Source organism: Macrotis lagotis, chromosome 1, assembly GCF_037893015.1.
Source record: "Macrotis lagotis isolate mMagLag1 chromosome 1, bilby.v1.9.chrom.fasta, whole genome shotgun sequence".
NCBI lineage: Eukaryota > Metazoa > Chordata > Mammalia > Peramelemorphia > Peramelidae > Macrotis > Macrotis lagotis.
The window spans coordinates 852,331,957-852,358,653 of record NC_133658.1 but is presented as its reverse complement, the minus strand read 5'-3'; the positions used below and the strand labels follow the sequence as shown (position 1 = coordinate 852,358,653).

The window sequence follows — 26,697 nt, the reverse complement described above, 5'->3', positions numbered from 1 at the left end:
AGACACTTAATAATTACCTAGCTGTGTGGCCTTGGGCAAGCCACTTAACCCTGTTTGCCTTGCAAAAAAACCCTAAAAAAATAAATTTCATGGGGGGTGGGGGGGTGGAGTCAAGATAGCAGAGTAAACATTAGGACATCTGTGAGCTCTCCCCCAAACCCCTTCAAAAAAAAACCTTTAAAAAAATGACTTACCAAATTCTAGAGTAGGAGAACCCACCAAAAAACTGAATGAAACAATTTTACAGCCCAAGACAACTTGGAAGATCCATGGGAAGGGTCTGTTGCACTGGGTTTACAGTGCAGCCTGGGCTGTGCTGGACTGAACTAACTCTAGTCATTCAGGAACAGATTGCAGGGAGCCTGGGTCCCTAGAAGTGGTGGTTTCCAAATCTCTCAGACCAGGGATTACCATGGACAACTTGGAAGGTCAGCTGGAAAACTCTGCCACACCAGGGTGATTGGGGAGTCCAATCCTGGGCAGGCCTCAGCATAGAGCCCACCCCAGAAGACCAGGAGCAGACCTGGGGAACCACTCAGCAGGTAGTCACAAGGAGTTGCTTCCTGAGTGCTCAGCCCTTGGACAGTGAGGGGGTCAGAGGAGACTGCAGAAGTCTCTATGCTATCCCTGAGGCATGATTTTCTTGCTTTGTCCATACTCAGATCCAGGTTATAGTCTGGGACCCCAGTCCCAGGACAAGGAGCAGAAGCACCTACTGCAGCAGAGCAGGGACCCTCCTCATGGTTCCAGGACAGGGGAGAGTGCTTGGGATTATCCCCAAACCACAGCACAGATCAGGACAGTAGTTAGAGCCTCTCCTAAGATCTTAAAGGAACTGAGAACTTGCAGATCCCTGGGGGATATCCCTGAAAACAGCTGCAAAAACCCTTAAAATCTCAGGGCACTGCATCCTCAACCCTGGAAGCAAAGCCCCACCTAAACAAAAAGTAAAATTAAGTCAAAGGCTGGGAAAATGAGCAAACAACAGAAAGAAAAAAAATACGACCCTGGACAATTACTTTGGTTCTATGGAGGATAAAAATACACACTGAAAACATAACAAAGTCAAAGTTTCTGAATTCAAAGTCTCCAAGAAAAATATAACTAGTTCTCAGGCTATGGAAGAATTCAAAAAAGATTCTGAAAATCATTTAAGAGAGACTGAGGAAAAATTGGGAAGAGAAATGAGAGCAATGCAGGAAAATCATGAAAATCAAGCAGCTTGAGTGAGTGAGCTTCAGTTTATTCCATTATAAAATGAGAGCACTAAGTCTTGTACTACCTACTCTCATATGACATTTGGGAGGAAAATACTTTATGACCCATAAAGTAGTATGGAAATGCAAGTTATATATTGTAAATAAACATTTGCATAGGGTGAATAGTAAGTAGTGGCAGTCCACAAATATTGTGAACCTACAGTGAGGATAACACAGGATTTAACAGCTTCTATGTTAAGGGCTTATGGGGCTCAGAATATGATATTCTGGAAGGCAAAAGAGCTTGGATTACAACCAAGAATCAACTATTCAGCAAAACTGAACATACTCTTTTTCAGGGGAAAAAAGATGGACATTCAATAAAATAGGGACTTTCAAACTTTCCTGTTGAAAAGACAGAAAATTTGATCTTTAAGTACAGGACTCAGGTGAAGGATAGAGAGGATGAATGAGAAGGACAAATTATTAGAGAGTTAATGATGTTGAACTGTGTGTATTCCTGCATGGGAAGATGATACTGATAATTCATATGAACCTTCTCAGAAGAAACATACAGACAAGGCACAAAAGGGAGTTGAATTTGAAGGCATAAAATATTAAAAAGATGGAGTTAATGGGGAAGAAATGAATGTACTGGGAGAAAGGGAAAGGGAGAGGTAGAATCTGTTGCTATTTTACATAAGAGAGGCATGAAAAAAATTTTGGAGTAGAATGAAAGAAGGGGAAGGTGAAGGTGAGTGAGTGAGACTTACTCCCATTATAAGTGGTTCAGAGAGAGAGATAACATACACGCTCAACTGGACATAGAAATCTATCTTACTGTAGAGGAAAATAGGAGAGGAAAGGAATGGGAGAAAGGAGATGGGAAGGGATGGAGGGTGTAGGTGATAGGAGAGAGGGAAAATCATGTGAAAGGGTAGTCAGATTCAACACATTTTTGAGGGGGGACAGAGTGAAATGACAGAGAGAGAGAAGAGAATAAATGGGGAGGAAGAAGATTGAGAGAAATACAGCTAGCAATAGCAACTTTGGGAATAAAAAAGTTGAAATAATTTCTTTGATGAACTTATGATAAAGAATGCTATCCATCCCAAAGACAGATTGAAGCATACTTTTTTTCTCATTTTATTTTTCTTGAGGGTTCTCTTTCTGTGTGTGTGTGTGTGTGTGTGTGTGTGTGTGTGTGTGTGTGTGTGATGGCTATGTTTACTTTTATGACTATTGTAATAATGTTTTTCATGGTTACACATCTTTAACCTATACCAAGTAACTTACTTTCTCAATGGGGGCAGTAGGGTGGAAGGAAGAGAGAGAATTTAGAACTCAAGGTTTTGGAAGCAAATGTAGAAACTTGATTTTGCATGTAGCTGGGAGGAAAAATTAAAAATTAAAAAATTAAATTAAATTTAAAAAGGAGATAATGAGATCACAGGAAATAGAATTAAGAGGGACTTGAGAAGTCATTTAGCCAAACTTCATTTTATGAGATCATTGTTGCCCAAAGAGGGGAAGCAACTTGTCCTTGTACTGGGATCAGGAATTGAATCCAGACCTAGACAGCTAGGTGGTACAGTTGATAAGAGTGCTGGTGAATGGGCTGGAAGCTAGAGTTCAAATTTTGCTTTAAACTTATTAGCTGAGTCACTCTGGACTAATCATTTAACCTCTGCCTGCCTCAGCTTCCTTAACACCCACTACCCATAGATGTTATGTGAATAAAAAAGGTCTATTTATAAAAGATCTGCAAACCTTAAAGCAATGATAAAATTTCATAATAAAAAATAAATTTCATTTGATTGTAAGAGGTTGGTTACTGTTATTATTCCCCTTTTACAGATGAGGAAGGGGGCAGCAGCTACGTGGTAGAAATGATAGGATGTTAGACCTTGAATCAGGAAGATCTGAGGTCAAATTTGATCTCAGATACTGCTGTATGACCCTGCACAAGTCACTTAACCCCATTTTCCTCAGTTTCCTCATCTATAAAATGAGTTGGAGAACAAAATGGTAAAGCATTCCAGTATCTTTGCCAAGAAAATCTACAACAGAGACAGATACAACTGAAATGACTGACAGACCAAAACAACATATTTCTCCCAAGGGCTTATCCAGACTTTTCATAAAGACCTCCTGTGAAAGAGACTCTATTAACTCCTGAAGCATATAACTATCCTTGAAAACAAATCTCATTGTAAGAAAATTTTTCCTTATGTTAAACCTATAAATCTGCCTCTCTGAAACTCCAACCCACTCCTCTTGGATAAGCATTCTGCAACCAGGAAGAAGAAATGTAATCCTCTTTCTTCCTGTTATTATCTTGAAGAGTGTGATCCTGTTTCCATATTAGCTTTCTTTTACCCAGGATAGATATCATTAGTTCCTTTCCCTTATTTCATGTGGCATAGCTTCTAATCTCTTCACTATCCTGAGGCACTTACTTTTGGACATGATTCCACCTTTCTTAATTATATAGCACCCAAAACTAAAGGGATGCTCTAGTAGTGACCTGATCAGAGCAAAAAGCAGATCTTCTCTTCTTCAGTAAACACTATACTTCTTGTACTACAAGTGAAGGTCACATTAGCTCCAGAGCTCCATGTCACAATGATGATTTTTTTGTTTACTAAAACCTTTGGGTGCTTTTCACAGGAATGAGGAGAAGAAAGAGGCAAGTGAAGTATAAAGTTGCTCTGTAGGAATCAAATTCACTGAGCAAGCAGGTTAACCATACCTGTAAAAATCGAACCAGGTCAGCAGCAAAGGTTCTACAGAATACTTTTTTAGCCAGCTTCATTTTTGTGTTTCCCACATTGGTGACAAGGAGCAAATACTCAATAAAAGGGTTTTAAAGGTACTTTAGAAATAGCTACTCACTCACTAACTTCACACAAAAAAGCAGTAAATACATATATTAACAGCACTTTTGCACAAGGGCAGGGAAGCATTATGATGTAATAAAAAGAAGGCTGGAACTGACAGGAGACCTGGCACTAACTTATCATTTTCACTCTCTGGTTTGTAAAGTACAGAGGCATGAAATGAAGGAGCTGATGAGATGCTCTTAAAAGTACATTATAGCTCTAGCATTCCATCATGATGAAGATAATAATAATAATGCCACATTTAGACATTGCTGAAGAGTTTATAGAATGCTTCCTAAAACATGCTTTAGCAACACAAGTACAATTAACCTCATTTTACAACTGAGAAAATTGAGGTTATTTAATAAAGGTAGAGTGTGAGGCGGCTAGGTGGTGTAGTAGATAGAGTACCAGCCCTGGAGTCAGGAGTACCTGAGTTCAAAACCAGCCTCAGACACTTAATAATTACCTAGCTGTGTGGCCTTGGGCAAGCCACTTAACCCCATTGCCTTGCAAAAATAAATAAATAAATAAATAAAAACAAAGGTAGAGTGATGAACCCTAGGACCAGGAGCCAGTGGAGGCAGGACCAGAACCCAGATGGTCTCACACCAAGCCTAAGGCTCCTTCCATCACAGTCCATTGTCTTTCACTTAGCCAAAAGAAAGTGATCTCTTGATCTCTTTTTTTTTTATGCAGAGAAAAGGGTAAAAAGAAAGTCAGAGAATTAAGTCCACTTTTGAAAACTATCTTACTGCATACTTGAAAAGTCAGTTATATCCAACAAAAACTTATTTTTCTGTTCTTCTAAGTATATGAAAATTGTTTATTCGGTGTTTGTTAGGTGCAGAATAAAATAAAATTTGTTAGAAGAAAAACTAAACTTTCCACTCCAAGTTCAGGAGATGAGTGAAGGGCACCCAGGGTCGTACCATAACTCTAGGGCACAATATAGCATCTTCATTGGAGACTGTTTATGGTCTGGCAAAAATGGGTAAAAATCTGTCCTTTATTTTAAAAAAAGGAATCTAATTTCATTTCACCTTATGATAATGATACCCCACCCCCATTCACCAGGAAAGCTCAGGTAATTAAATTATGCTATGGCCTGAAACTCTTTGGTCTTTATCTACAAAATTACTTAGTAAAAAAGATGGTTGCTGCTTTTTAAAGCATAAATGCTTGGAGTTAGCTAGGTGGTTCAGTGGAGAGAGCACCCGTCCTGGAGTCAGGAGGACCTGAGTTCAAATTTGACCTCAGACACTTAATTGCTTAGCTGTGTGATCTTGGGCAAATCACTTAACCCCATTGCCTTATATAAATTTTTTTTAAAGTATAAATGCTAAATATAGAAAATTATAATTTTAGAGGACTAGAGACCTCTAATAAGTGAACCTTTTAAGTTTTAACCTTCTAGAGCCTTAAAATATATGTACATATGTACATATGGAAAATCTCAGCAGTGTTGAATTCCCTTTTGAGCTAAGGAACACAATGTTAGCTACAATTAACAGAATGAAAAACTAAAGTTGCTAAAAGATCAATATCACAAAAGAAGTATAAGACTTGGCCTACAAGGAGGCAAGAATTTCATTGGGAGAAGTACCTGTTAGCCACTTCAATGGCATCTTTGTTAGGTGGAGGAATAAGAAAGCACACCGAGGGTACCATAGCCTCATTTCCTGTGGGGCTGATCACTTTCCACTTGGTCCTCTGGGAATTATCTTCCAATACACACTCATCATTCTTGCAGATGGTGATCTACAAGAGAGAAAAAAAGGCAAGTTTGCAATAATAGACAAAACAACAAATCTCAGACCAGTCTTAAAAAAAAAAAAAACCTTTGTGGAAGGAAGGTTTGGGGAAATGGCCTAGGAGATGGATTCAGAGTCTTGGCCTGAGTCTGAAATATTTAACTTCAATTTTGGAGAAACAAAGAAAAAAAAAGATACAGACAGACATTTACACCTCGAAAACATGGTGAACTATATAAGAAAGGTTAACATCCAACTGGAGATAAAGTCCCAAGCAGGCATCTAGAATAGGTCCTGACCTGAATACAAGCCTTCTCTACCATATCCTTGAGAAAGGGTCATCTATTATCTGCTACCAATTCAAGGAATGTTTTTAAAAGCCTTTATACAAGGTGTACAATACTATCTTAAGTACTTAAGTACTTAACTACCTAATAAGTAGAAGGTTTAGTTACTGCCCTCTAGGAGTTTACTTGATAATTTCTTCTTTACAACTACAACCACCAAGAAAGATGGAAAATGTTGGCACAATCTCCTATTTATAGGATATAAAATATTTTTTTTTTCCTTGAGAGGTTCATCTTTCCTGAGAGGGAGGCTGGGAAACGGGCATTTTACAGAGGAGAAAATTGAGATATGTTAAGTCTGAAGAAAGAGATTTCACATTTCTAACTCCAGACTTCTATTACTCAGAAGTTATTAATACATTCTAAATATCAGGACTGTTCTACCCACTTCTTTAAAGTGGAGGCTCATCAATTACTCAGGTCAATGCAAACTCTCTGTTTTTTCTCCAGCTGTCTTCTCAGACTATTAACCCCAAATCAAATTTTTGTTTTCTTTCTCTCCAATCCTTTGTAATGGGTTTCCTCTGTCTGCTCACCTCGATCTGCCTATAATCACAGATAGCCTTGATGGAGATGGTGCTCTTTAGTATATGGTCTGGATTTCGTGGCTTCAGTTGAATGATGGTTTTTGACCTCCCCACTAAACTGGCAACAGAACTCTTTGACTGAATGAGCTGTTCCTTTTCATCCTACAAAATAGAAAGGAAAAAAATATAAACATAAATATTTCTAGTTGAGTGACAGTCAACTAAAATAACCTAACAACACACCCAACCCCTACAAGAGAATGCCCTATCTTGAACAAGGATCCTTCATGGAGCTATCAGAGAAATAGAGAACTGAAGGAACAAGGAGAACATTTCTGTCTTTTTACCAAGTGCTGAAGCATGTGAGTTTTACAGCTCTCTCTCTGTTCCCTTCCCAATGATCACAAATCCACATGCAAAAAAAAAAAAAAATGAGAATATCAATAACACTAAAACAGGCTTTCATTGACAGAACTCAGTTGTTCCCACTCTATCTGTGAGAGGCTAGAGAATCATACTCAGTTCTCAATCTTGTAGAATAGAAGTCTATCCTCCAAATTGTACTATAAGCTCCATCATTTATTTATTTATTTGTTTGTTTGTTTATTTTTAGGGGTTTTTTGCAAGGCAATGGGGTTAAGTGGCTTGCCCAAGGCCACACAGCTAGGTAATTAAGTGTCTGAGGCCATATTTGAACTCAGGTACTCCTGACTCCAGGACTGGTGCTTTATCCACTGCACCACCTAGCCACCCCCTCTATCATCTATTAAGTTAGAAAAGCTCAGATAGAAACTCAGAAAAGCTCAAATATCTAACTTCTTGGGCCATGACTGGTAATAAAGGTATCATTGGTTAGATAAATAATTTAATTATTTCAGTTAAATATGACTTTCAAGACTTTGCAACTTTAGTGATTTGGAGAAATTTGGTGAGTTAAAGAGAAAGAACAATGAGAACTGAAATACTCAAGATTCTAAATCAATTCTCTCACAAAATATGAGCTTCTTGAAACAGCACTAGTTAACAGTAAATTGCTAATTCTATTGGAGGATAGAGTATAATTTCAATTTATTAGCCAGCATTATTCAAGCCTATTTTGAGGAATAAAAGTCCCCAGAAGAGGACTTCCTTAAGGTAGGAACAGATGTGATGAGGGATAGAGTTAATAATGCAAGGAAATGCCATTATTGAATTAAGAATATTCAAGAAAAGAGTAATAAATACTGAACTACCTGTGCCTGTCCCAGGGAGCATGATTGAAAGAAATACAACTTTAACTCATTAGTGTTAAGAAAGAGGAATGGAATTTATCAGGTAAATAGCCATGTTGTTCCATGCTTGATGTCTTAGTCTACCCATCTCAGCCTTCTGGCAATAAGCATGTTAATTTCTGTCTAACCAAAAGTCACAGATCTCCACCTTCAAGAGATCAAGTACTTAGCAAAGAGAACTCTGAAAAGAATCAGAAACCAAGATAGATGCTCCAGACTGTGACAACCTGAGAGTACAGGCTGAGGAGGGATCCAGATGACTCAGAGACCCCAATGACTCCACTAACCTGATGCCCCTGCCCTGAAAAGAAACAAAGCAACAATTCTCTAGAAGAGGAGAGATGATAACACTTGCAAATGAATTATTCTGCAGAAAGAGAACTATGATACTTTGTACCATTTGCCTCCTTCATGTTTGTGGTCCTTCCAATGTAGTACTGCCTTTACATCTAACACCTAGGAAGAGATCTCTTAATGAAGTGGCTTATCATTCCCTATCAAGGATAACTAATATTGTTCACCAGAGTGAAAAGGCTAACATGAATATATTCATGTTGAACTCCTAAAAGTATTTTTAAACATTCTAGGTTCACAACTGCCCAGATGTTCCCCAAAGCACAGCTTTAAGCTTTAAGTCACTTTAAGTGACTTTAAGTCACTTCTGTATTCTTACTCAGAACCTTCTATTGATATGTTCTGGCTTCTTATTTTAGGACTCCACCCCCTCAGTCTCACAAACAGATAATCATCTGTAACAGATATCTGCATAATATCAAGTACAACAAATATTTGCAAAACTTAAAACACTACATTAATAATGGCTGGACCATGTGAATGTGACTCTGTGTGTGTATGTAGGAGAGAGGAGAGAGAGGCAAGGAGGAAGAAGGAGGGCGGGCAGGGGGGAGAAAGATAACTCATTGGTTAAGAAAGAAGAGTAGAATATATCAGGGTAACAGTCATACTGTTGGCATGCTTGAAGTCTGATCTACTTTTCTCTGGGTCTTGGCATTAAACATGTCACTGTGTGTTTGTGTGTATGTCTGTGTGTGTGTGTCTGTGTGTGTGTGTGGTGTAGGGGTTTGTGTGATGGCATACAAAGATGTATAAAGATGTGTCTGATACTTATCAATCATGTATCCCCAGCACTGGCCCATTTTTTCATCTGTAAAAGATACTATGGCACCTACACCTCAAGAAGTTGTAAGAATCAAAGGAGAAAATGTATATAAAATTACTCTGTAAACTTATATAGTGTCAGCTGCTATTATTACTCTCAGTCTAAAAGAATTGCAGCATGGACTTCCTCTATCCCTGCCAACTCTTTTTTTATCCACTGGCATTTAATTACAGAGCAGTCCTACTCATGTTGGTTGCATTTCTAGGTCTCTTAAGGGACTCATTTTGAAGGACAAATGAGCATAAATAAGATTTGGATTAAGTATGGATCTGTTTAGACCTTCTAAGATATAGGGAAATAATGGACATGCAAGGGCTTGGGAAAGTTCAAAGTCCAATACAAGCATTATTCCACCAAGCACTATTCATGCTTTTGTTGAACCATATACAGGCTAAGCTTAAACACTGAGCATGATGAAAACCAAATTCCTATTACCTTAGAGTTCCACAGAGAAGAGGGCTGAGGAAAAATTCAACACAAGTATAGGTTTCATCATTTACAAACAGCTTACAACTTTCCCACTGCCTCACTGATAACATCTCCCTCTACCTTTGCTCAACCTCATATCTACTCCAGCTATCAAATTAAAAGCCAGCTGCCACAAGGAGGGTACAATTGATACCAAGAGGTACAGAGGAGGTACCTTGGACTAAATGTCAATAATCTTCTTGTGGGATCTCATCACCATGAAGGCAAGGAAGCAGTTTGGCACTGTGGAAACAGGACTGGTGGTGATGCCCAAGGGCCAGCCATTATATTTCCTACCTGTGTGATCTTGGACAAGGAAGATCACTATTCAAGGTCTCTTGTCTCCTTATTTGAAAAATGAGGCCAACAACAGTCCCACTAGATCCTTCAGAGGGTTGCTCTGAGGACAATTTAGAGTGCTCTAAAATAACTTCTGCAAAGAAGGACAAACAGAGGAGAATAGAAAAGACAAGGAGGGGAAAGAAGGAAATGGATTTTTTTAACTGCTACTTGAATAACAGCCCAAACTTTATCAAGCTGACCATCTCCTAAGGAACATTCCAAAGCAGAAACAGTATCCTCAGCCATATGATACTATTTTTTCAAGGTACTATATGAAGACAGAAAGTATCCCAGTTGATACTCTGGCTACACCCACCATGGAGTCCTGGAGGAGGTCTTCAAGGCGGGACAAGCTGGTAGCGTGGTCACATGAATACTTCCGTTTGATGGAGTCTTGCAGGTTCTTCAAGAATACTTCGAGGTCTCTTGCATCACTAAAGAACTGTAGAGACACAAGAGAGCATGTGGAAGTCTTGTGCTCAGCATAACCCTTTACTGGCAATTAGCAACGTTCCCACTAAGCAGCACGGGGTCTTGCCTGGTATTCTGGGGGGCAGCAACAGGGCATTACTCAAAAGGGCAAACAAATACCCAATAGTACAGCCTTGGAATTCTGCTTCTATTACTCATCAGTGATAAACATAAAGCCCACACTCCTGTTGTTCTCCTTCAGAAAATCCTTGTTCCTGTCTTCTGGACTTCTCACTCTTGTGATGTATAGGGAGGCCCAGAATGCAAGAGCCTCACTTCTCATAGCCATGAAAGATATAGGGAGCACACTCCAGACTGACTTACCTTCTATCTGGTGATAAGAGGTAGACCCTAACATTTGAAGACAGAGGGAGCTCTCTAAGAAAGGGTCCAATATAGTCAAGCAGTCATAAAAAAGTATAAAGGAGTTGAAATATTCTCCTTTCTCAAAGGAACACAACCAATCAGTCAGGAAATGCCTCATTTTGGAACAAATCCTACCATGGGCAGCTGCGGGAAACTCCCCCCCCCAACCCCCAAAGCCTGACACAATCAACACTCTCCCCCCCACATGGTTCTCCTCCTTTTCCATCCACCCCAGGTCTGTACCTGGAAGTAAGCACTATTCTCCTTGATGTGCTGCTCCACACAAAGGCACAGCTGCTTCATCCACTGCCACTGGGACTGGATGGCAGCACTGTATGCCTGTCAAAGAGAAGAAAGAGGGCAGGAGTTAGAGCAAAGCACCAAGGATGGGCTCTGACCAATCCGAAGAAAAGCAGGCACAGCCTTAAGATTTCCCTTAAAACACAGGAAACCCCCTGACTCTACAAAGCTTCCACTAAATGATCCCCTCTGCACGTTGCAGGCAAGAGGGTCACCCCAGTTTCTCATCTTTTTTGGATGAGGATAAAAGCATCATACTAATTAAAGACATACTCTTCCTATTCAGTCAATTAAAAGAAATGGCTTTAGTTTATACTGTTTCCTATTAAAAGTAAGAGTCAATGTCTCCTCTGTGTATTCTCTTGTTACTGTTACTTCCTCAGAGAGGCAGAAAGTCTGATAGAAGAAACAAACTATTTTACATAGAAAATGAGAGGGAGAGCAAACCACTTCCGGATTTCTCGTCTATTTTCTACCATAAAACAGCCTTTGGCACTTGAAAACATACCACCAATCCTTCTTCAGCCACATACCTCAACAGTCTGCTTTGCTGGGTGGTTCTCCAATGACAGCAGCTCTGCTGTATCTTGTAGAGCCCGAAAAACATCTTGTTTTTCATCCAGTTCCATGGTTAACTCCTAAAAATGCAATTCAATTTCAGTTAATAAGTATTCTTTGAAAGCATACAACGAAAGCTCTGGGTCAGATGCTATAGGAAATACAAAAGATGAGAAGCCATGTCTTTGTTCTCAAGTCCATAAAATACGACATGACAAACATTAAATGCATCTAATAGCCTGAAACTGTCAAAGTATTTTGGAGACACCCCCTTTTCCCAGAGTTAAGGCTCCTTAAGCAGGCTGTGTCCTGAGATTGACATAACAATAATTCTTTGACATAGTGGAATGCTTTGACCAGCACCAGGTGTTCACTGAGGGACTTAGGCCACCTATTTCCCTGGGGGGCCCTGAGAGCCTAAAGTCACCCATCACCTCTCTTGACATGTTCACAATAATCCCTGTTCCTTTTACCTGGAAAGTGAACCAAAACAAGTACTGCACTCCTTGGTAAGACTATCAACTTAAATAATGTTTCCACAAGACCCAGAAATAGTCGCATCATTCACATATGGTCCAGTTACAAGTGGCCCCAATCCTAGCAGCATTAAACACTCCTTCTCAGAAGTGGGGCTTCCACCTGCAGGCAATATTTTCTTCATTCTGAATTAATTAAACTTTGTGCTCTAATTCTCTTGCCTCTAGCCTGCTTTATGCAGCTCTGGCCAACCACAGGTTAGAGGCCAGTTCTGGTCCAGTAGACAAAATCATAAATTACTAGGTGGTATTTCCAATAAATGATAGTGTTTTTCAGAGGAGGAAACAATATGATTAAAAAAATTAGGAGTTTTTACAACAGAGGTAAAACCTGGGCAGGGCTTTGAAGGGTAATTAGGTTTTAGAGAGCTATTGTGAGTAGAGGGTAGGGAGGCCTAATATTAGCAAAGGCAAGAAGGCTCCCTTAGGGGACAATGAGAAGAACAGTCTGACTAAGGTGGTGGTTTAATGCTGCAGAATAAGAGAAACTAAAGTTGGTTAAGCCAAACTATAGAGGGTTTTAAATGCCAGGATGAAGAATTTTGACTTGATGCTAGAGGTAATGATGAACATTCCCAAGGAGGGAAAAGTCATGAAAAAAGTATAAATTATTTTGCTTTTGTTTTCAAATGTGACATTTTAGAGACATCTGGAAAAGGGAAAAAATGGAAACAAAGAGAAAAGTTCCAAAGCCATTCTGATTAATCCAAGCGTGAGGAGATTGCTAAGGTGATGCAGTGGTTAGAGCACCAGCATGGAGTCAGGAGAACCTGAGCACAAATCCGGCCTTAGACACTTAATAATTACCTAGCTGTGTGGCCTTGGGCAAGCCACTTAACCCCACTGCCTTGCAAAAGAAAGCCCCCCAAAATAAAAAAAAATTTTAAAAAAGGCAGTCGACAATAATTGTAAGGTTTGAGACTAGGAAGTTTAGTGTCATTGACAAAGACACAAATTAGGAGGCAAAGACAGTTTGGGAAGAACAGAAATATGAATAAGCTAAATTTTGATGAAGAAGGGACATCAAGAGTAGAAATATATCATATGGGCAATTAAAGAAACAACTACCAAAATGAGGCAAAGAGGTTAGGATTAGGATGAAACATCAGTAGACATGCACATACTGTTGAGATTTATGATAATGAAAACAGATCAGTTTTCCAAAGGAGACAGGGCAACAAAGGGTTAAGATCCAAGGATTAAATCTGGGAAATGTTCACCATAGTAAGTAGCAGGAAGAGGAATAAAAGCCCAAGAGAGGGTAGAGAAGCAAAGGACAACTAACAGAACTGAAGTCAAAGAAAGAAAAAGTTGCAAGCAGGAAAGAATGGTGAACCATATAAGAAGTTACTGAAAATGAGGACTCAGAAGACTAGTTGGATTTGTCAATAGCTACAAGATTACAGTTTGGATGGAGAAAGAATATAGAACAGAGTTTAGATTGGTAAAAATAGCTAGGCCTTGTTTAAGAGTAGGTATTAGGAAAGAGAAGTTGTTGAAAGAGAAATAAAACATGACTGAGAATTTAAGGAGAAGTGGAAGGAGATGGTCCTTCTGGAATCATCCAACAGGATAAGGTGTGAGCAAACTGGTTCTTCTTTGAAGCTTAGGAGAAATTAAGAAATGATAGAAACAGGAACAGGGAGATGATGAGGTGAAGGTAAACAAAGATAACCCTCTAAATTTTATTGCTTGCCCCGTACCCAAAGCTCCAAATACTCAACCCTAGTTACACTTGTGTCTGAAACTTCACTAACCAATGACAGTTGGACAGTGGCCTCCCATGTAAAAACTTAGATGCTACAGAAGCTGAGTTTATTCTCCAGAGGATTCTAAAACCTTTCCTAAAGAATAAAGAACTCTGGTCAGTCAGTTCATCAACTAATCAAGTTGATGAAAGAAAAGAGTAATCACCACATCCAGACCCTTATTATATTCTGCATCCTCCTAATGAATTTGTTATTGAGTACTATGTACTGCAGTTATCTGTATGTGTGTCTCTGCTCCTGTTGGGCAGCAACTGTATTTATCTATGCAGCAGATTGCTCCCCAGGGCCTAGCACAAGCCTCTGCACACAGAAAGTGCTTAATAAGTATCTGTTATTGAATTTGCAACCACTCATAGAAGCTTCATAAATGCTGCCAAATAGAGAGGTAAAATTTTTTTTAAAAGTTTTTGCAAGGCAAATGGGGTTACATGGCTTGCCCAAGGCCACACAGCTAGATAATTATTAAGTGTCTGAGACCGGATTTGAACTCAGGTATTCCTGACTCCAGCGCCGGTGCTCTATCCACTGCGCCACCTAGCCACCCCAAGAGGTATAATTTTAATTCAATCCCCATTTCTTGTATCTTCTGTTCTGCCCAAGAGCCATATGACATTCTCCCTACCCCAACTCTAAAGTCTTCAGTTGCTGCCTATTGTGCATAGGATAAAATATTTATAGATAAGAATATTGAGATAAACAGGCTAGGTGACACACAGCTAATCTAAGGTAAGATTTTAATTGCCATACTGACTCCACTGCAGCAATTTAATACAATCCTACATTGCCTGCATCCAGAAAACATATCATTATCTCCTTGCAAAATTTTCTTGGCAAAGTGTTCTGCTACTAACTACCTCTGTGACTTCTGAATTAAGTTATTTCTCTTCTTGGTTTAGTTTCCTCATCTGAGAAGTGATAGGGTTGATCAGATGCTTTCTAAGCCTTTTTTCTAAAATTCTAAATTTTCTGCTATGACCTTGTGACCCTCTAACAAATGGATATAACTTCCAAATAATCAAGGATAAGCAGAAGTCTTAGAATTCAATGATATAAAGGAATATGAAAAGCAATAAATACATAGCTTTCACAAACATTACTTCTTATTATTCTGAATTGTACTGAGTGCTATCTTCCCTACCATTAGGCAGCCAGGTGGGGCAGTGGATGGAGTGCCAGAAGTCAGGAATACCTCAGCTCAAATCTGGTCTCACTGAAACATTTGGGCAAGTCACTTAACCTCACTTTGCCTCAATTTCTCCAACTGCAAAACTGGAGATAATAGCATCTTCTTGGTTGTTCAGAGGATTAATGGAGATAATATTTGTAAAATACTTAGCACAGTCCCTTGCTATATAAGTGTTTATTCTCATCCTTTTCCCTTTCCTACCATTTCACTGATAATAATAATAAAGGGATAATAAAATGGATCTAATATAATAAATCTAAATAATAAAATTCAGGTCTGTGAGGCAGCCAAGAGTAAAATAATGCAGACAACTTTCAATCCTCAGAATGCTGCTCCTTGCCCCTTCCAAATTGGGATATGGATTAATGGATTCCAACAGTAACAACCAAGATGGTTTTTTAATTCCCTCACACAAGCAATCAATGTCATGCCCAAAGAGCTTAGCAATGATATCATGGAGATTTCTAACAGTCTAGATCCTACACCACAGGTCTATTAATAATGGACCCTGTATTCAACTCACAGAGAAGTAATTCTTCTTGGCTGTGATGTTGGGATTGTTGTCACTCCAATCAAATGCCAATTCTTCCTCCTCCTTTTCATTCAGCCAGATCAGCTCAGTTGTAGCTCTGGAGACAAATTTATGCAAACTCTGGAGGTGTCGGAGCCGGAAGCTAGAGGTTTCCTGTACAAAGCAAAATAAAACATGTTAAAATTACCTATTCATGTGCTTGAAAAGGAATGAATTTATGATATCAATAGCAAAAGTGAGGACTGACAACAGATTTTAATCAAATAAGAGAATTTCAAAAGTTCATTAACATGGAAGGGATGCATTTTGATGTCAAAATTCATGCAGAGGTATCTGAGATGGTATCAATATATGTGTTGAAGTCTTCCAAAATAAAGGGAGCCGGTAGAGAGGACAGACTATGAGGCAGATATGGAACTGAATGAGAAAAGGAGAAGCAAGTCTTGGAGGTTGTTCACCAAGAACAAACAGAATTTTGATTGGATGGAATATATAAAGTGAGTAAACAAAGGAAATGAGATTATTAACTGACACTGGTAAAGAGAGAGCTTGAAAATGGCAATGGAAACAAAGGGATATTTCAACTCTCCTATGTTGAACAAAGGGAAAATGGCAAAAAATTACAAGTAGTGCTAGAAAAGATAGCCAGGGAAGTCTTGTTATCAAGAGGGAATTACGTTTTAATGAGAGCCAGAAGATGGAAGAAGTGGGAAAGGAAAAGTTCTAAGATGAAAGCAACAATGAAAGGGGTAAATAATTTCAAATGAACATTGGTTTAGTTGAAGGGGAAATGGATAAAGGAGTCAGCATTGAGAAACAGTTTGGATAATAACAACTAAGTGTTGAGAATTACTGGGCTACATATGTGGTATATTGCATTTATTTTCAAATCTTGCTCTTTTTTCTTTTAAAAAATTATTTGTTATATGAGATGGCTATCTGGGAGGGAAAAGAGGGATTACTGGGAAAAATTCCGGTGTTATAAACAACAACAAAAATTTTAAAAATATATATTTAAAACAGTCCATTATCTTCCAAAGGCATACATCTGAGACATGCATGAAGAACTTCCCTAGACTTGTGAAACCCTATGATTACAACCCACTTCTGAAGACTCATCTGGGCAATGATACTACAAGAAGAAACCTAGGAAATATAGCTAATTAAGATTTACGAAGTACTAGTCAAGAAATTGACAATTGGAGGGGTAAAAGTGCTACCCATAAAAAGAACATCTGAAAAGAACAATATCTGAGGAATGAACAGATAATCATGAAGATGATGCCTGCAAATAAGATTTAAATTCTGGAGTATAACTTAAAATATTATAACAATGAATTCTTGGTCCTGGGTGGTATAAATTTAATGAGGTAAAGATGTGTTCATCTGAGGACATACAATTCTAATCAAGATCAATTTAAATAGAAAAGGAAGAGAATGAAAAATACTTCTCATATATCTACTGAGATAGTGATTATGGGGAAAAAGCCCAGGATCTCATAGCCAGGATATGTCAGAGATGGAACTTAAACTGGCTTGCTAATTTCTTTCTTTTCTTAGAATTTTATTTAAGGGGCAATGGGATTAAGTGACTTGCCCAAGGTCACAAAGCTAGACAATAACTGTCTGACGACAGATTTGAACTCAGGTCCCCCTGATTTCAGGGCCAGTGCTCTATCCACTGCTCCACCTAGCTGCCCCTGGCCTGCTCATTTCAATGTCTCCTCTCTATCCAATATGCCATGCTGCCTCTTGGTAAGACATGGAAAAATTAACAGCTCTTTTTGATAAATATCATCCTTCAAAAATGTAGAAGCAGCAATGAGAGAACTGCCATTCTAGACTTGATTCTGATTCTGATCAACAAGGAAAACCAGATTTCTAAAGTAGAAATGATGGAGATGTTTGGGGGAAGAAACTATTTCATCTTAGAATGCATGACAGAGTAGGAGAGGAGAGTTAAATATCATTTAAAAGGTGCTTTAAATTTTGGGAAAAGAAGATACCAAAAATTGAGCAAAAGGATAGACAGTATCTTATGAATTGACATCAAAAGGGAAAGTCAGACCAGAAAAAATGAGCTCTCAAGTACGAAATTCTGAAGACACAAAGAGAAATAATTCTGATGTAGAGGAAAGAGGGAAGTTCTCCAAAGAGACATCTAAGGTTGTTCAAGGAACTCATCAATCAACTTAGATTTTAAAGAAATATACTCAGGAGACAGAAGCAAGGATAGGAAAGAGACTAAAGGCAAAAGTATGGAATGATTTTATAGTGTTATGAGGCAAGAACTAAAACGCAGATCATGAAGAAAGGAAAAGGAAGAACTATCAATTCTTATGCTTCTATTTTCTTTGATCAGAAGAAAAATAGAACTAAAATATCTAAAAGAGAATTTAAAATGCAAGATAAATAAGGAAAAATGAACTCATCAAAAGCCTATAATGGCTTAAAATCACCAGGTTCAGAAAAACTATATCCCAAGATATCTGAAAGAATGAGTAGATTTGATTAGTTGGTGAATTTGCTGAAAATGGAGCAGGGAACACACAAGTCGTATGCTTCGTTAGCAAAAGGCCATGTTGGACTAACCTCATTTTCCTTTTTTAACCAAGTATTAGCCTGGTGGATCAGAAAGGATGCAAACACAGTTTATGTTAGAAGTCTGAACTCTGTCATCTTCTGGGTCTGTTGTCCTGACTGGTGTGTACTTATTATTATTTTGATTTGTTTGTAGGATGAAACTGGTAGACAGGCTCTCCCAATACTTTGTTTTACTCCCTACTCCCATAGTCATCTCCAGCAGCCTTGCTGACACCTGCATACTCTTAGATCTATCTCTTAATCCCCTTCCAGTTCTGAAACCATGGTCAAATCAACTCTCCCATGGATTCTAGAAGTGATCTATCAGATTACTCCTCTGCAGTCCCAGTCAACAACCCTATAATTTTCTGGACCTATATTTCCCTCCTTGACATCACTCCCCCTGAATGTATGTCACAGTTTCTTCAGGGTAACAACTATCTTTGTTGTTTTTTTTTTTATTTTTATCTCCAGGGCTTAGTAGAATTCTAGGCACAAAGTGAGTTTTTAATAAATGCCTTTTTATTCATTCAGGAAAAGAATCTGACAAAAGTCTCTCATGCCCCTTTTAAGAACATGATGGAAAGATGTTAACAAGATAATTTGTTAGAAGAACTCAGGATAGATTGAATGACTGTTCCACAAAATAGTAATTAATGGATCAATCTCAGTTTTGAGGAAGAGACACTGGTGGACTGACCAAAGATCTCCTCTTGACCCTAAATTAATATTTGTCTAACATCCCTAAGAGTCTATGAATCCCAGCTCTGACTTTGTCTACAAAATATATAAATAAAATGACCTAATGCATGCCATTTTATCATTATCTCAGTATTTTTTATAATTTAAGGCAATGGGTTAAGTGACCTGCCCAAGGTCACACAGCTAGGCAGTTGTTATGTATCTGAGGCCACATTTGAACTCAGGTCTTCCTGACTCCAAGTCCGGTTCTCTATTCACTATGCCACCTAGCTGCCCATCTCAGTATTTTCAATTGTAAAATGACTGGATTGTCTCAAAAGATCCATTCTACCTCTAATATTATACATTTGTGTGAGCAAGAGAACATAATGGTTCAAACTTTCAACTTTCTAAATCAATTATGGAACCGAGCTGGTGATAGAGCAATGAAACCTTCCCATCAATGGTCCAAGAAAGATCTAGTCACTCAGAAAAGTCTGAAAAAACCAACCTGAACTGGTGCTGAGTGAAATGAGCAGAGTCAGGAGAACACATTAACAGCAACACTGTGTGATGATCAAGACAATTCTAAAGGACCTGTGATGGAAAATACCATCCACATTCAGAGAAAGAACTATGGAGTCTGAATGCAGACTAAAGTATACTATTTTCAATTTTTTAAATTTGTTTATGTTTTATGTTTTTTCCCTTCTCATAGTTTTTTTCATTTTTATTATGATTCTTTTTTTTCACATCATTACTAATATGGAAAAACACAGTTATACATGTATAACCTATATCAGATTACTTGCTGTCGAGGGGAAGAGGAAGAAAAATGTGGAACTGAAAATCATATAAAGAAATGAATGCTGAAAACTATCTTTATATGTAGTTAGAAAAATAAACATTTTTTTAAAAGAAGAAAAGATAGAAGGATGCAGTTACTACTCACCATCAATTTACAATACTGTGTCTCCAACTTCCCAAGTGTTTCAGTATAACTGGAACGAAAATTCTGGGACATTTTCCTCTAATAAGAATGAAAAGAAACAAAAACATTTTAGAAAAGGTATGTTTCCTGAGATATTACATGTCTAAGATTTCTCTCTCAAATTTCTATGAAAAATTCTTAAGAATCTAATATGGTGATCAATTCCTTTATTCAGAGGGCCCATGATGGCACTTAAGGGTAGGAACATTTTAAGTACCACTGGCCAATGTGAGATGACAGGACTCAACATAATACATAAACTATTATCTACAACACAGAACCACTGCTAATGATCAATAATTCAGTAAAGTTACAGAAGATAGATCCATTCTCATAGAGCAAACACTGGGAAGGTTCCAAGAGGAATGGTGCTTTTCAATATCAATTCTCTTACACATCATCTCTTCAAAAGTAAGTGAGCTATGAACTGTCTGCCCTTGGTATAAATGTCCTATGTTCTAAGTGTATCCTAAGGATGCTGCTTACCTCATACATCCTAGCCTCTTTGACACTTGAGCCCAGTTCTTCTACACTGGTATGAATGTGCTGTTGAGTCTCAAGCTGCAGTTCCACACTAGGTAAGTCACTGCCCCATTCGGCTCGCTCCAATTTCATCTGGAAAAGTAAACATGACGGCAACTGTAACTTCAAGAAACTAAAAGAAAAATATGCCTCCTTTCTAGCAGGAAAAGGATACATTAATGGAGGAAAGGTTCAGAATAGGAAAGCACTGTCAAACATGGCTAATGTCTGTTTTTTTGTTATGAAGATTTTTTTTAGGGGTGGGGATGCAACCTTTTTAAATAAGAACATCAATGAAACATTAAATAAGGGGGATTTGTTTTTAAAGAAAAGAACAGATAGGTCAGTTAGTAAACACAAGCTGAGGACCTAAGAATAAGGATACTATTAGATGCATTGAGGCACTGGAGTCATCTTAGACCATATAGCTTTTTCCTTGCCTAAATCTAGAATGGCTCCAAATTTGGAAATCCAATTACTAAACATATTTGTTTTGCTGTGGCAACACGAAAATCAGGTTCTGATTATATAGCCTAAGAAGTGACTCTCACTCAGCTTACACTACTCAGCATTTCGCTAGAGACATTTTCTTCTATTGGGACCTACTCTGAGATGCACAATTCACACCTCCAATGCAGACATATTAAAAGAACAATGATCCCGCCTCTTCTCCAGAACATCAAAGATCAAACTAAATTCAAACAATCTTTGATAAAAATGGCTTATCCTTGGAGATTCTGATGTAGTATGTGAAATGACCTTCACTGGGAGTGGAAATGCTCAACAAAAATAAAGTATCAGGTCCAGGGAGGTAAAACCAAAAACTTCAAATTATAATGTTATGTTAAGCCCAACTTACAGTCACAACCCTCAATAATAAAAAAAAAAAAACTTGAAAGAATTTTTAAGAAGGAGCTTAATTAACTCAGACACTGCACTTTTTTACAATGGTGTCCATTTGAAACATAGTTATTCAAAGGGAGCAAACTCTCAAAAGCTACACTGATCTGCATTGGGAAGCAGCTACAAGTTGATTCAAGCCTTCTATTTATCAAGGACTGAGTTAGAAAAGTTGGAAAGGGGAAGGAAAGAAAGTACTTCCCAGGCAATACCTGGCTCCCAGCAGGTGAAGAAGTATTTTAGAATACCCACCAAAAAAGGTCTGATGATCTCAGAGGAAGTGCTGGATTCTATCAGGAGCTAGTCTAACTAACTCATTGCTATCTGTCACATACACCTACCTGCATTTCTTCTACCCAGGAGAGCAATTCATATACAAATCGGAGACTTCCTTCATCTTCAGAAGAAGAGATAGATACCAGTTCAGCACGAGTCATAGGTTTTCGGAACCAGGAGGTAGAAGGAGGATGTGTGCCCTTAGTTAAAGGGTCTGTCTTCAGGTGGGTAATGGTTAGAGTAGAGGGTTGAACAAACTCAAGTGTATTAAAATGTCCTTTCCGGTAAAGATTTGTGCACTCTAGTCGCAAGGTGACCAGTTCATCTTGGAGACGCATAATCCTGGAGTGAAAGAGGAGGAATAAATGAAAAAAGAGTTTAATGGTCAACTAAGTTAAAAACAAAACCGAATTTTTCAATACAACCTTCCCCCCCCGCCCCAGTAATCTCTGGGAATTAAAAAGATCACTTGTTAAGTAGTTTTTCAATCATGTCTGATACTTCAATGACCCTAGTTAGTGTTTTCTTGGCAGAAATACTGGAGTGGTTTGCCATTTTCTTCTCCTTATTTTACATGTGAGGAAGCTGAGGCAAACAAGGTTAGATGACTTACCTAGGGTTATACAGTTAGTAAGTATCTATAGCTGGATTAGAACACAGGAAGATGAGTCTTTCTACCTCCAGGACCTGCACTCTATCCACTGGTGGCAGGGATTCTGCAGTTCTCGAGTCTGACAAAAGCCTTGCATATTGTAGGCATTGAATAAATTTTCATAGAACTCTAAATTGTCGTATTTATAAATATGAAAGTGTTTGGGAAAGATTTATAAAATTGTATGGTGGTGATATTAATAACTTCATAGTATAAACCAAAAACATGCTGAAAGGGAATGAAATCAATATTGACCTAGAGACAGTGATATCAAGAGTTCCAGTCCAGAACTCTACTAATTAGTTCTACGAATGATCCTGAGAAAGGCCCTTCTTCCCCTTGGATCTCAAGTTTCCCCAGAAGTAAATAGAATGGGTTGAACTAAATGATTTCTAATATCCCTTCCCATTATAAATTGTGAAATAGACCGAGAGACAGATCCCTGGCCTCATGGGATGAACAGGGCTTCTTGTTCACTTGCCTGCCTTGTACTTCTGCTCTAGTAATGCATGCAGGTAGATGTATGTATGTATGTATGTATGAGCATGTCTATATAGGTATGCACATACCAAATGTGTATATGTATATGTAAATGCTTTACTGCTTAACTTTTCTCATTTTTTTTTAGAATAAAAAATTTTAACTTCACTTTAAAAGTAAAGGAGAAAATCAAAAGTTTATCTCATTTCAGGACTCTTGGGCCAAGTTCTGCTGCTCAGTTTCACAGTGAAAAAGCTATCCTGGGCTCTTTTACCTTTTTTTCCTATCTTCTTTGCCTTGGAGATATTTTCAGTTTTCATTGATTCAACTATTAGCTCTACACATTTAATTCCAAGAGACACACATCTAGCTTAACAAAATGATATTCTGAAAGCACAATTCTGACCATATCAATTATTTGCTCTTTGCCTCAATTCCCTACTAGGCTTGGATAAATACAAACTTTTCTATTTGGTATTTAGAGCCCATGACAATCTGGCTTCAATCTAACTAACTTTCCAGACTGAGTATCAATGATGGCTCTCATTTCAGCCAAACTAGCCTACCTGCTATTCCCATCCCTGGCCCTCCATCTCCCTCTTTATGCCTTTGTTCAGGTTGCTGCCAAATTTTGACTACTCTCCTTCCTCACCCTTGTCTTGGGAAATTCCAGACTCCCTTTCAAGTCCAACATAACCACATCTCCCTGCCTTTCCCAGTTATTGCAATCCCCTCCCTGCCAATTATTTCTTTTCTATTTTATACCTCTCTTACATTTATTTATCTAGATTCATGTTGATTCTCTTCAGTTTCCTAAAGATACTATTTAATTGTCATTCTTATATTCCCAAGACCTAGTAGATATCTAGTAAGCATTAGTTTAATTGAATTTTCATTTCTTACCTAAAAGCCAGCTCTTCTAGCTGGTAGTAGTTCTCATCTCTGAGGATCTGTAGGTCCACTTGCAGTTGCCTGATGAGTCCTTCACAATCTTGAAGGTACATGATGACATCTGACTCATACTGCACCGGCTGCCCTGATTCCAGGTGAGCAGCATCCTAAGGCAGAAAGGTAGAAGGAGTTGTAATCATCAATTCAGATTACCAAAATAACCACCTTTTACCTCTTAAGACTGAAAGCAAGAGACACCAAAGAAGAAAGCAGAGGGAGGCAGGAGAGGACAATGGTCAACACTTACTGCCTGTAGCGTGTTCTTTGCTAGTGTCAGTTTTTCTTCACAACTCAAAGCACCATTCTGGATTTTGTTGGCAATTTGTAGCAGCAATTCTAGCCTAAAAGAAGATATAAACATATTGATTTCACTTCTACGACCCAGGCTATCAAGAAGGAAAGTGTAGGATCACCTTTGGGAATGGAACCAACCTTTCTACTGCTGGCCGAAGTAATTTCTCTCGTTCTAGCATCTCAATGATTAGCTTTCCCCACTCTTCCTCCACATCATTAGGATGATAGCCTTGTGGCAGCTTAATTCGACCAAATTCAATCCATACCTAGAAACGAAGACAGAAAAGAATATTTTAAGAAAAATTCCCATTTACATAAAATGTTCAAGTTTGCAAATTACTTATGAATGTTAACATATATTTTTATGTATCTTCAATAATCTAACATCCATTACATCACAGGAAACCTGTCACACACAGGGAGGTAGGCACATATGGTAAATATTATTCTCATTTTACAGAATAAAAAATGGAGGGTCAGAGAGGTTAGTTAAGAGACTTGACCAGGATCATCAAGCAAATAAATGCCTGAGGCAAAATTCCAACCCTGATCACTCTGGCAGCACTTTGTTCACTCAGCTTCACTATCTTTCAGGCTTCCATGTGACAGCCTAGGAAGATCTCTCTTACTTATTCATGCAATACCCACTTTGTATGGCTACCTACCAGACTTCTCTGAGATAGTCCAATCAAGACACAGACTTTGTTTTTTCCTGCCTAAGGCCATTCATTCCATAATTCTGCCTAATCTGAACAGATGATGCTAAAACCATACATGCAGTCAACATTTCACCTTATTTCAGTCAGCATTAAGATGAAATTTTAAAGAACATATTTCTGGGGTGGCTAGTTGGCACAGTAGATAGAGCACCGGCCCTGGAGTCAGGAGTCCCTGAGTTCAATCCGGCCTCAGACACTTAATAATTACCTAGCTATGTGGCCTTAGGTAAGCTACTTAACCCCATTTACCTTGCAAAAACCTAAAAAAAAAAATTTCTTCTAAAAGCAGGAACAAATGTAATCTATCAGAGCTAAAATTCTTTTCATATTCTTATCTGCTGCTTCATACCTCATTTTCTAAAGGGAGTATACTGGATAGCCTACTAAAGTGGAAAGACTGTTGAATTTAAAGTTACAAGTTCTGGGTTCAAATACTAGTTTTTTGTAACCATTCACTTGTGTGGACTTTGATAGGCCACTTTAGAAACCTCAGTATACTCCTTTATAAAACAAATATTGAAGTGGATTATCTTTAAGACCTTGCCCATCTGTATATGCATCCTTGTTACAATTTTCAAAATCTTTAGGTTCCAAAATATCAATGAAAAGTCCCTTTTCTCCACATCTAGGGAAAAAAGATTAATTCCCTCTGTAAGGTAGGGAACCCCATCCAGAAGCATGAAGTCTTGGAACTTCTTTATTCTTGTCCCCAGTTTTAAAAACTTTGTATAATCCTTGACTGCTCTCTTTTCACTCACTCTCAAATCCAATGAATAGTCAGATCTCAGAATTTCTTTCTCTGCAACATCTCTCATATACATTTCCTTCTCTTCACTTATACTGCATTCCAATTTAGGCCATCACTTCTTGCCTAGACCATTGCAATAGTCTTCTAATTGGTGTCTTTAATTGTACTTTTTAATTCATCCTCCACTTAACCCACCAAAGTAGTTTTCCTAAAGCAAAGGTCTGACCACTTCAGTTCTTCTTTTCCCTTCTACTCAATAAACTCTAGTGTATCTCTAATATCTCCAGGATGAAATAAAGTCCTTTGTTTGGTATTTGGTCCCATCCCACCTGTCAAATCTACTTAATTCCACTCCTCCCATATACGCCATGATCAAGCCACACTGATCTATTTGTTGTTTCTTGTACATGGTGCTCCATCTCTTGCTTCTATGGCTCTCCCCAATGCTATAGTCTACCTCTAGCCCTTATGATTCTTAGAATCTCTAGATTCCTTTAAGACACTTCATCCAGGAGGCATTGTCTGGTCCCTTTTCAACTACTAGTGCCATCCCCTTTAAGGTTATCTTCCATTTACTTGGATAGCATGCATCTTGATTATTTAGAGTATATATGGCCTCTTTCAAATAGATATATTTATATACAATATCCATAAATATAGACATAGTTATATTTAGTTATTTCAGTTGTGCTCAACTCTTCATGACCCCATTTGGGGTTTTCTTGGCAAAGATATTAGAACAGTATACTAGTACAATTTACAGATGAGGAAACTGAGGCCAAAACGGTTGAGTGACTTCCCTAGAGCCACATAATTATTAAGTATTAAAGTCAGATTTGATCTTGGGTCTTCCTGACTCTAGGTTCAGTGCTCCATACCACTTAATATGATCTATAAAGATAAAGCAATATCTACGTGTGTGTGTGTGTGTGTGTATGTGTGTGTGTGTATAGATATAGATATAGATCTTTAGCTATATATCAGAATATGTAGATATTAAAATGATAGATATATCTATATATCTCAGGATAGTGTCTCTCATTAAAATATAAGCTTCTTGAGGGTAGGGTGTTTCTGTGCTTTCTTTATATCTCCAGGGCTTGGCATATGTCTAGCACAAAGTATTTACTAAATAACTACTGATTTATTAAAAGTTCATTTATGAGTCCTATTCTAGAACAAAGTTAAAGAGCTGAAATAGCCCTCTGTCAT

General features: G+C 38.1%; 1 protein-coding gene across 24 annotated transcripts in view; it reads right to left on the bottom strand.

Annotated features, from left to right (window-relative positions):
- The window catches only part of MACF1 (microtubule actin crosslinking factor 1), a 392,086-nt gene that overhangs the window by 176,947 nt on the left and 188,442 nt on the right, over positions 1-26,697 (bottom strand). For all 24 annotated transcript variants that reach the window (XM_074217596.1, XM_074217597.1, XM_074217598.1 and 21 more), the window contains 12 exons: positions 24,157-24,284; positions 23,972-24,065; positions 23,677-23,831; positions 21,707-21,983; positions 20,430-20,558; positions 19,905-19,982; positions 15,680-15,841; positions 11,641-11,745; positions 11,051-11,146; positions 10,287-10,412; positions 6,719-6,871; positions 5,688-5,842 (listed from right to left, as the gene is read on the bottom strand). In XM_074217596.1, the coding sequence (XP_074073697.1) occupies positions 5,688-5,842; positions 6,719-6,871; positions 10,287-10,412; positions 11,051-11,146; positions 11,641-11,745; positions 15,680-15,841; positions 19,905-19,982; positions 20,430-20,558; positions 21,707-21,983; positions 23,677-23,831; positions 23,972-24,065; positions 24,157-24,284 (1,658 nt within the window). The remainder of the gene's footprint in view (positions 1-5,687; positions 5,843-6,718; positions 6,872-10,286; positions 10,413-11,050; positions 11,147-11,640; positions 11,746-15,679; positions 15,842-19,904; positions 19,983-20,429; positions 20,559-21,706; positions 21,984-23,676; positions 23,832-23,971; positions 24,066-24,156; positions 24,285-26,697) is intronic.